Raw genomic sequence first — 11,283 nt, 5'->3', positions numbered from 1 at the left:
AAAATAAATCCCAGTGCTACCCTAAGAAGAAGAAAATTAAAAGCAATAAAACTTCAAAGGAGGTAAATCAACAGCTAATTCAAACTTAAACAATAAAATTCGCCTGCATGATTCATGTTTATTCAAATCAAAGGACCTATTACAAAATTGGTAATAATACAATGACAAAATTTATCCTATAATTTGGTTAAATTTAAAATTTTAATTTATGTTTTAAGAATCCGTTTAATATTATAATAACAGTTATTTTATAAAATATTTTAAATTAAAAATATATCAAAATAATAAATATTTTTATTTTTAAAAATTTATTTTTAACACCAGCACATCAAAATAATATAAAATTATTAAAAATAATTAATTCAAAATAAAAAATAAAAACAATTTCAAACCTTTTTAAAAATACTTTTATAATATAAAAACAAACATTTTTAAAAATAAAAAATCTCCCACGCACAATAATAATGAGCCGGGCCCAAATCAAATCATAACAAGGCTCCAGTCAGCCCAACCCTACTCGGAAATTGCTGGGGGTCTTTTTTGCTTCTGAAACCCCACGCTCTTGCTCGCCGAAGGTAAAATTGCAGCCGAATAGCATCATCATCTAACACCACAGACCAGCGCCGGAGTTTCCCTGCAGAAGCTAGCTCAGGTGTTGCTAGAGGTTCAGCTCTTCATTTTTTCGGGTACCCATTCTCTTCTACTTGTTTTTAGTGGTCGTAATTTTATTAAAAATCAAGACCAATGAACAGGGTACAAGTACTAAGAAGCTGTCTTAGAAACGCCCGTGTAGTTTTTAGTCGTGCTGATTATTGCTCTCTCGCTGTCTCATCTTCTTCTTCTTCGTGCGTTTCTCCTCCTCAATTACCTTCCGTGCTTACAAGCACGACTGTATTTGATTACCAAGATTACTGTCTAGACTCTAGAAATCAGTCGACTGTTAACTTAGTCGCTGCCAAAGCTCGTGTAGGAAGCAGTCCCGATGAGATTCTTCTGTCTTTGGCGCACGAACAAGTGTGCGATGACATTGAGGTTTCTGATGATCTTGTTGACAAATTGCTCCTCCGCTTTAAGGATGATTGGAAATCTGCTTTGGGTGTTTTTAGATGGGCTGGATTACGCCCTGGCTACAAACATAGACCTGAGGCATATGATATGATGGTGGACATTCTGGGGAAAATGAAACAAATGGATCAAATGAGGGAGTTATTAGAGGAAATGAATCGAAATCATCTAGTTACACTTAACACTGTGGGTAAGGCTATGAGAAGGTTTTCAGGGGCAGGAAAATGGGAAGATGCTGCGAGGATGTTTGACGAATTAGGAACATTTGGTTTGGAGAAGAATACGGAGTCTATGAACTTGTTGCTCGACACGCTTTGCAAGGAGGGCAAAGTTGAGCAGGCCCGCGCTATCTTCTTGGAGCTTAAATCACACATTTTGCCTAATGCTCACACATTTAACATTTTTATTCATGGTTGGTGTAAAGCCAATCTAGTTGATGAAGCACACTGGACTCTCCAAGAGATGAAAGGGCATGCTTTTCGACCTTGTGTAATCAGCTACTCTACCGTCATCCTTTTCTATTGCCGCCAGCACAATTTTTCTAAGGTCTATGAGCTCCTTGATGAAATGGAAGCGCAAGGGTGCCCACCAAATGTTGTTACTTACACCACCATCATTGTTTTTCTGGCCAAGTCACAGAATACCGAGGAGGCTTTACAACTAACTCAGAGAATGAAGTCAGCCGGATGTAAACCTGATACACCTTTTTTCAATTCTTTAATTTATATATTAGGGAGAGCTGGCCGATTTCATGAGGCTGTTGATGTTTTTGAGAAGGAGATGCCAAATGCCGGGGTCTCCCGTGATACATCTACTTATAATTCCATGATTGCTATGCTCTGTCATCATGGTCATGTATCAAAGGCCCTTAGTCTTCTGAGGGAGATGGAAACGTCGGCACCTTTCAAACTTGATGGTCAGACATTCTACCCATTGCTTAAGTCATGCCTTAGAACTGGAGACATGAATTTGTTGAGTCAATTATTGGATGACATGGTGAAAAAGCATCAACTAAGTCTTGATAGATCAGCCTATGCTCTTCTAATTCATGTCCTCTGCAGAGCAAACAAATGCGAGTGGGCTTACCATCTGTTTGAGGAAATGATCAGTAAAGATATAGTACCGAAATATCAAACATGTCATATGCTTTTGGAGGAGGTCAAACTGAAGAGTATGCATGATACTGCTGAGAAAATTGAAGATTTCATGAAAAAATTATAAATGCAAGGCGCAAGCTTCCCTGGTGAACTTATTCTAATTTTCTCTTTTTCTTAAACTTATTTGTCTCCCATAGCATGTGGTATACTAATACATGGCATTTTGGCACAGTGGTGCTGTTTTTGGTCATTTTGGGCATATATGATTTCTCACTACTTTATTCATTTTTTTAATAATAAAAAAAAACAAATGTTTGGCAGGTTGAGTTCATGTTTTGCACTTGTACTGTCTACAATTGGATTTTCTGTCATTGGTAATCAAATCAAATCAAGGTTTGGATCGCGATTGTGAAGGTCATTTTCCTGATAGTGAATGAAATCAAACAGTGAGACATGAGATTCATAGCAAATTGAAAATGAGTCCCCCCAAAGATGAACACATTAGTGAAATAAGTTATTGTGTCCTATAATGAAGAAAATAGTATGATAAATACGTTAGATACACCAGTTCAAATTCACTATGATCAATATCTTGTTAAAAACCCAACTGTATTTTTGCTAGGTATCATTAGAAACTAATCATAACACCATTGCATTTGTCTTCTTTTCTCTTGCTATGTTTCACTTACTCTCTGTGCTTCAAGTCTTTATATTTGTATGATTCATTGAATTCAAATCTCATGGAAACAGATGCAAACAATATATTCTCCATTTATGCCATGTTATTCCAAATAACGAAATAAAACAATCAACTTAAGGGCAGACTGTAAAATTTTAGGTGTCATTAGCCTCGTGAAATAATTGAACTTTTTTTCTCACATAAATGATCATGAATCAATCAATTAAGTTGCTGGCTGCAGTTATTACTTATTAAGGCACTTGCAAGTGTGGCAATGTCTAGAGCAAGAGGGGTTCCCGAGGTCCTAAAGGCTATAAATCCATGTGCAAAATTTCACTGTGATTCCTTATTCCTGTGTCCTTGACGATAAACAAGGAATGATCTTACCTTGCCATATTAGCTACTTGATTAGCAACCTGTTTTTTCTGCAGCAAGAAGCATTATGAAGCTGGCAACCTGCTTGTCCTGTGATGCAAACGAACCCTGTTTTGGACAAGCACCTGCCATAATTCTGTGATTGTTATTAGCAGATGCTTACATTCACCGATCATGAGTGCATCTTTGTCCAATTGAAGTATTTTTGTGTGAAATTTTCCTTATTTGCGCTTATTTGAAAATAATGCAAGATAGACTTGAAGAAATACTGCTCTTGTTTTCTTGTTTTCAGAATGAGATGTTTTAGGGAACAGATTTGATATTTGAATTCTTTTATTCAATATTTCCTGCCCCAAGCAATATTCAAGAGGATGCAGATGATCATATGTATGTCATTTCTTAGTTGCTTCTCAGCTCCTTGCATACGAGCCTTGCATTGTGCTAGTGAATGTGATATGAACATGCTGTCTTAAGATTGCTCTATTTCGCATACGTTTTTTTTACTTTGCCAAATTCATATGGACACTCCCTGCACTTTAAGTTATCTTGAAAAAGACACTCGTTTCAACAATTTGTTGTGAATGTTTAGACACTTTGTGAAAGCATAATTGCAGTATAGTACAGATTTGAAAGGTATTTACTTCAAATTTAAAGAGTGTTTTAGGTCATTTGCGGCCACCCCTTGTGTGAGGTTAATGCATAGTGACAATGATTAGTGATGAAAGCAAAAAGAGAGAAAGAAAGTGACTTTTACTGATTCCCTGCAAAGCTGCAAAGTCAGCTGTATTACTACCATTGACTGCAGTACTCTGTTTTTCGGAATTTATTTTGTAGGAATCACTTTTTAAACTTTTCTGTGTTTGATTACTATTAGAAAAGTTGGTCAACGAAAAACACTTTCCAGTTAAAAGAAAATTTAGCTTGGTTTCCAGAAAAGTGTTTTCCTGAAAAAATTAGGCGGAAAACACTTTTCAGAAGTTGTGAAAAATTTAAAAATGTTATATTATTTGTTGATTATATTAAATTTGGTCCTTAAACTTTTTATTGCTATATATATATATATATATATATATATATATATATATATATTGTTTTGAATATTTATTTTTCAACTTCATTTCTTAAAATTAAATTTTTTTATTAACTTTGATCTTTATTTTTATAATTGTTATTTGCTTTTTCCTTATCATTTTTTATTGAAATTTTTTATTTATCAAATTTGGTTTTTATTTTTTTATTGTTACTTATTTTATTTGAAATAATTTATGAAATGTTAATTATTATTATTTTAATTTCTTCATCTTTTATTTTTTTTTATTTTTTAGATTTGATCTCTATTATTTTGATCATTATTTATTTTATTTGAGATGATTTAAGAAATTATATTTTTTTCAATTTCATTCTCATTTAAATTTTTAATTTGTAAGATTTGTTCCTTATTATTTTAATAAACTTGAGAAAAATAAAATATTAATAAGTTATTTTCCAGCTTATTTTTTATGACATAATCAAAACTGGAAAATGTTTTTCAATTTATTTTTCATTACATTACTAAACATCAAAAAATAATTTATTTTCCTGAAATTCACATACTAAAAAAAACTAATTTACAGCGGTGTTAGAGTTCTTAAGTTTGATATTCTGGGCACCTTTGGTTTTAGTTCTATAATACCTTAGTTTATGCGTTCTAGTAAGTTGCGATGCCTAGGTGATGATTACTAGTCAGTTAGATCCCATAGTTTGAATTCTCCGATTTTGATCACGATTCAGGTCTTTTTGGCTCTTGGTGAGAATACCCCGAGTAACGAAAAATGGGTTAGAGGCAAGATTTCCCGTGAAAACAGAATATGCTAATGGCCACTGCTGATTTTGCCTGAAACTGTGGGCAGTGAAGGAGTGAAGATACAAATTCAACCTCGCCTCTGCATAATGTGGTTTTACCCTTCGTTTTGATTAACGGGCTGGTCGGTGGCTTTTTTTTGTTTGGAGGTTAAGCATTTTAATAAAGATCCCAGCTGACATGGCTTGTCTCCTCTCTTTGAATCCAGAAGTTTCGAATGATTTGGTACATTGCAAACCTGGACCTTTACTGTTTCTGTGCTTGCGTTCTATTATGTATCTTCATTAGTTTGTTTGACTTTTGGTGCAGGTTGGAGGAAGCATCACATAATCTTGTCTGTGTACTCAGATAACCCTAAAGAATTATAAGAAAATCATATCTCGTGATCCGATGTTGCTGATAAGTGGTGAGAAGTAAAACAAAACCAAGAAGTGACTGCATGGGCCCAGGCATTTGCTTCCATGAGGCTGTCCATTGGGCATTGTCCCCGTAGAACATGAAGCCAACCATGGGCAACATGGGCCAGTTTTCGAGTATTTTACAAGGCAAGAACTTTACATTTTTGCTCTCTATACTTTAAAGCATCAATCTCCCAGAGCAAAGCTTCCCATTTGTACAGGGAGGAACTAAAAGTAATTAATAAAGAGCCCAGTTCATGACCTGGACTCCGTGCAGAAATGCAACCACTTGAGCAACAAGGTTTACTCTAGAGAGGTTGATAAAACGACACATGATAAGTTCAACAGGGTGCAAAATATTTATTAAATACTTCGAGGCTCGATTTGGTGAGCCGGCAGTCCTAAGAAGTGATCGAGGTTAGTAACAAGCTTGAAGAAGGGAAACATTAGTGATAACTAGGGAGATTACTACAGCGAAATTTGGACTGGCTACTGTATTAATTTTGATTTTCTTGTGGTTAAAGTAGAGATTAGTGAGTTTTGTACAGTCCAGTTTCTTGAATTGAAAGCGTCAAATGCTCTCTTATGCATTTTGGGGTGCACTGGACCTCCTGCTCTACAGTAAAATCTCAATCAGCATGTTTGTTACCCATGACACATTGTTGGCTCCAGCTCTTACAATAAATTTGACGACCAGTGGATTATTCCATGAGCTAACCAAATCTTCTGATCTTTGTGAGCCTTTAAAGATTTTTTTTAATTATTTTTTTACTTTAATTTTAAAATATAAAAAAATATTATTTTAATTTATTTCTAAACAAAAATTACTTTTAAAAGCAGCTATTATTATATTCTTAAATCTCCATAATAAAATATCATGAATTGAACATGGATTTTCAACACCCATTATAAGAAATGGTCAAATTTAGCCATTCATTTTTATTATGATTGCATTATTAGAGAATAATAGAATCATATCTTGGATTTCATCTAATAACTTAAGTTTTTTGGTTGAATTGGTTCTTTTAACATGATATCATAGCTTTAATGACCAAGCAATCACGAGTTCGAGTCTCACTATTTTTATTTATTTGATAAAAATTAAGCACATAGTAGTGTAAGTTTCAAACCCAAAAAGCTTTCACTTGAGGGGAAGTGTTAAAGAATAATATAAATTATATTTTAAATTTTTACCTAACAACTTAAATTATTAGATTAAATTAGTTATTTTACATGCTTTATCTCACCACTAACTGTTAGAGAATAATACAAATCATATCCTAGAATTTCACCTAATAACTTAAGCTTTTGGGTTGAGATGGTTCTTTGACATGGTATCAGAGCCTTGATGACCAAGTGGTCACGAGTTCGAATCTCACCATCCCTATTTATTTGATAAAAATTAAGCACAAGGTAATGTGGGCCTGTGTAAGTTTCAAGTCCAAAGAGCTTTCACTTGAGGGGGTGTGTTAGAGAATAATACAAATCATATTCTAGAATCTCACATAATAGTTTAAGCTTTTGGGTTGAGATGGTTCTTTGACACTAACTAATCTTACTTAACTAGTAATCATTATTGATATGTATGAACTTGCTTTGAAAAAAAATCAACAAATAATTAATTTTAAAGCACTTTAATTGAAGACAACTGAATCGACAAGTGACTTTCCTGGCAACAACTCAAGTAGTTAGTCTTTAGTTGGATCAATACTAAACAAGAATCAAAGGAGAAAACTTGCGACATAATCATGGGTTCGACTCCTAAAGAAAAAGTAAAAAATTGATTGCCCGATGGCTTGCCTGAGCAGTTAGGTGCAGGTTCTTTATTAGTGGAGGTAGATGCATGGGCCTAGCAAACTTTCAGTTACTTCAACGGCAGATTCAAGCCACTAGTTAATGTCCCTTTTGTGCTCTGTCCACTGATGCAAGTTCTGACGAGTTGGTGGCCTTCGGACATCTGTGAAGATCCCTGCACAGAGCACACTGGTGTCTAAAATGGAAGATCAGAATGTAGAAGGGGAGTATGTAGAATAGCCTTCAGAGAATTCGATACAAGAAAGCAAATATATGATCAATGCTGTGTGAATTAGTGTAGAGACTAGACCCGTCTGCTACTCTTTTCCTTGAAATGAAATAACCGAATCCTGTTGTTGAGATTTCCCTTTCTAGGGACAGATGGAATTAATGAACATTGAACACTCCTTTTCTCCACCACGAGAAAGAAATACATCTCCAGAAAAGCTAAAAATTAAGTGGTAGCTTGTAGATGAATAAAGAACTAAAGAATATTGATCCCATCATAGAAATAGAGAGAAACACTTTATATTTTTATGAAACAAATAAACATTTGAAAATAATTTTTTCACAAACTCTATATTTATTTCCATACCCAAACAGTTGAAGGTTTGGTATAGCCCCGTTGGAGCGACAATTTTTTTCTTTGCCTCGTTTTTTTCTCCTGGGTCCTGTTCCCTCCTGGCTCTCTAGCTACCTATTGGAGGGTTGTTTGTGGGTTTCAGATAGTTATCTGTTCTTTCCACCGTGCTTCGTTTAACTCCCACAAGCTGTCTTGCTATGTGATCTGATTTTTATTCCTGAATTCCAAGATTCCTTATCCTTGCAACTTTCCTGAAAATATTCTCACATAAAAAGAATTGATTTCACTTTAAAAGGTGAAACTAGTAATCATTACTGGCTAATGGCCTTTCCCTCCTGCCACTTTTCCTCCCATTTCACAACTTGCTGCTGGATTCTTGAATTCTCTGCGCTTGATTAAAAACTCTGCTTATAGTTGCTGGTTTTTATTATTGAATATAGGCAACAATGCCACCCTTATACTTCCCTCTTAGGTGGGAAAGCACTGGAGATCAGTGGTGGTATGCGTCACCCATTGATTTCGCAGCTGCTAATGGCTACTATGACTTGGTGAGAGAGCTTATTTACCTTGACACCAATCTCCTCATCAAACTCACTTCCCTTCGTCGGATTCGTCGGCTTGAAACTGTTTGGGACGACGAGGAGCAGTTCGATGGTGTTGCTAAATGTCGTTCTCATGTAGCCAGACAGCTCCTGCTAGAATGTGAAACAAAAGGAGGTCACAACACTCTCATTAGAGCTGGACATGGTGGTTGGCTTTTGTACACTGCTGCTTCAGCTGGTGATGGGACCTTTGTCAAGGAATTGTTGGAGAGAAACCCTCTTCTTGTTTTTGGAGAAGGAGAATATGGTGTCACTGACATATTTTATGCCGCGGCCAGGAGCAGGAATTCTGAGGTTTTCAGGCTCTTGCTTGATTTCTCTATTTCACCACGATGTGGCCTTGGCTCTGGAGGAGAGTTAGAGGGGCAGCAGAGTGAGAGTCATTCCGAATTTAAGTGGGAGATTATGAATAGAGCTGTCCATGCTGCAGCTAGAGGTGGGAATTTGGAGATTTTGAAGGAGCTTCTAGGGGATTGCTCGGATGTTTTTGTTTATAGAGATGCTCAAGGGTCGACCATCTTACATGCTGCCGCAGGGAGGGGGCAGGTCGAGGTGAGGACTATTCTGTTTTATGCTTTATCAGTAGCTTCACATATTCATTCTTGCACTATTATCAGAAGTTTTCCTGTTATTTTAGTTTGCTAGTGCATTGTTGTCATTCCTTTCCTCTCTTCTGAGTACATGCTCAAATGCATCAGGTTAATGAGCTGTAGAAAGGACAGTAATCCAATATTACATGACTGATAGAGAAAGATTGATCTCCCCTTTTTGAAAAAGGGGGCTGTTTGTGATGCTTCAGATTAGACTAGTTGATTGCTCCTGGTTTATTTTCCTCCCTTGTGTCAGTAGTCCACATCTTTCATTGGCTTTAGGTGAATTTCTCCACCTATCATTTTACATTATTTTAACGTACAGGTCTGGTTATGCATATGAGTTGAAGGTGCCTTTCTCCACCGATCATATGAAACGTATATTTTTCATAGTGTCATTTGGGTTCTGGTTGTTCAGATGCCAATTTTAGCAGTAGTTCTTATTATACGAGCCTTGTTCAAATGGAGAACCCTGACTTGTCAAATGGGCAGTAGCCTTTTCTGGGAGACGACTCGTATTGCTGTTAGCCCTTCAATGTGTACATTGGCAAGTCCCTCTCACTTTAGATTCTCAGATTCACCTCCTCTCTCAGCAAGGCCGGTTCTTGCCATAAGAGTTTACTCGTTTTGCTTTTGAAAGAAATGGCCAACAGAATTATAGAGTTCTCTCTTACTTCTGCTTGATGGACTGGCTATCACATGTCAGGATTACTCCTATCTACTCATGATTGGGGAAGTTTTATCTAGAGCCTTTCTGATGGCATGCTCATTTCGAGTCCATTTTGTTCTTAATATCCCTTCGTTTTTTTTTTTCTGTGCTGATGCAGGGATGAATCCACTTTGTTCTTCATGGTGATATCCCTTAGACCTAAGAAAAACTACACTTACAGAAAAATTTATCCTGTTCGTGCAGGTAGTTAAGGATCTTATTACATCCTTTGATATCATTGCCTCCAAAGATTATCAAGGGAATACGGCATTACACGTGGCTGCTTACAGGGGTTACTTGGCTGTGGCAGAGATTTTGATACTTGCATCTCCCTCACTCGCCTCCTTTACAAACAACCATGGAGATACTTTTCTCCATATGGCAGTGTCAGGCTTTCAGACCCCTGGTTTTCGAAGAGTGGATAGGCAGATTGAGCTCTTCACTCAGTTAATGAGTGGTAAGATTGTGAATATCAAAGACGTCACCAATGTCAAGAACAACGATGGAAGAACAGCCCTTCATACCATCAATCAACTTAATATTAGCGACATGGACGCCATGACTCCACTAGATCTCCTCAAGCAACGGCCAAGATCAGCATCTTCTGAAATTCTAATCAAGCAGCTGATTTCAGGTGGAGGGATCTCTTATCGTCAGGATAACATAGCCAGAAAAGCTATTGTTTCCCATCTGAAAGGGCATGGTATAGGAAAGAGTCCTGGCACTTCCTTTAGAATTCCAGATGCAGAGGTGTTCTTGTACACTGGTATTGAGAACGCATCTGATGCCAGTTGCGATCACAGAAGTGTTGGTGGCAATTCATGCTCGAGTGGCCCAAGTGATATTGACACGGGTAAGTCGTCGGAAAACAAAAAATCAGGTTCTGTAAATAATGCTGCAAGGCGTCTGAGGTCTCTCCTTCAGTTGCCCAGGATGAAAGAGAAAAAAGCTGCTGTGATGGAGTTAGAAGATGATGACTCTGTAAACTCATTTAATTTATGCCAAACCTTGGAAGACCGTCCAATTCCTCTCCGGCAGAGATACTCAAAACTGTTTTCCCTCTCAACCAACAAGAGAACAATTTCTGGAAGGAGCGGTCTTCCAAGTCCATCAACTGGAAAGAAATTTACCACGGGGTTAATGCATGGAGCTATTCAAGCAAATACACATTTAGCTGTTTCAGATAGATCGCCTTCAAGTTCATTTTCAGGGTCATCCCTGTCCTCGCCCGTTTCATTGGATAAAGAAAAGGATATTGATATTGCAGGAACCTCTTTCTCAAATCAGCCATCGAAGCATAAACAAGCATCCTTCAACAAGAAGTCGATGAACCAGTATTTTTGCTTTATTGCTCAAGGGCTAGCAGTGGAAGATTCAGGGACGAATCAGAGCTACAAGCATGCCACTCCTTTAGTAGCCTGAATTGATTGTAAAAAGACTTGTGAGTTTTGGCAGGATCCTCATAGTAGAATCTTTTGTTTTGGAATCCAAAGTGTTCTTTCCACATATTAATTTTCTTAATTCATTTTGGTCTTTGTATACCGATAGAGC

General features: G+C 36.7%; 2 protein-coding genes and 2 long non-coding RNA genes across 4 annotated transcripts; all 4 read left to right on the top strand.

The window, feature by feature from the left end:
* The first annotated feature begins 501 nt into the window (after positions 1-501).
* Positions 502-3,600, top strand: LOC133696075 (uncharacterized). Its single transcript, XR_009842603.1, has 2 exons — positions 502-686; positions 3,273-3,600. It is a non-coding gene; the product is annotated as an uncharacterized LOC133696075 (long non-coding RNA).
* LOC133696074 (pentatricopeptide repeat-containing protein At3g04130, mitochondrial-like) lies at positions 680-2,412 on the top strand. Its single transcript, XM_062118108.1, has one exon. The coding sequence runs from the start codon at positions 745-747 to the stop codon at positions 2,284-2,286; it is 1,542 nt and encodes a 513-aa protein (XP_061974092.1). The 5' UTR covers positions 680-744; the 3' UTR covers positions 2,287-2,412.
* Positions 3,601-4,453: 853 nt separating the features above from the next.
* Positions 4,454-6,111, top strand: LOC133698058 (uncharacterized). The gene is made up of 2 exons (XR_009842990.1): positions 4,454-5,281; positions 5,366-6,111. It is a non-coding gene; the product is annotated as an uncharacterized LOC133698058 (long non-coding RNA).
* A 1,604-nt stretch (positions 6,112-7,715) lies between these two features.
* Positions 7,716-11,271, top strand: LOC133696416 (uncharacterized). Its single transcript, XM_062118605.1, has 2 exons — positions 7,716-8,985; positions 9,937-11,271. Exons 1-2 carry the CDS (start codon positions 8,278-8,280, stop codon positions 11,152-11,154), a joined length of 1,926 nt encoding a protein of 641 aa, XP_061974589.1. The 5' UTR covers positions 7,716-8,277; the 3' UTR covers positions 11,155-11,271.
* The last annotated feature ends 12 nt before the right edge of the window (positions 11,272-11,283 follow it).

Source organism: Populus nigra, chromosome 6, assembly GCF_951802175.1.
Source record: "Populus nigra chromosome 6, ddPopNigr1.1, whole genome shotgun sequence".
NCBI classification, from domain to species: domain Eukaryota; kingdom Viridiplantae; phylum Streptophyta; class Magnoliopsida; order Malpighiales; family Salicaceae; genus Populus; species Populus nigra.
This window is presented reverse-complemented; position numbering and strand designations above follow the sequence as displayed.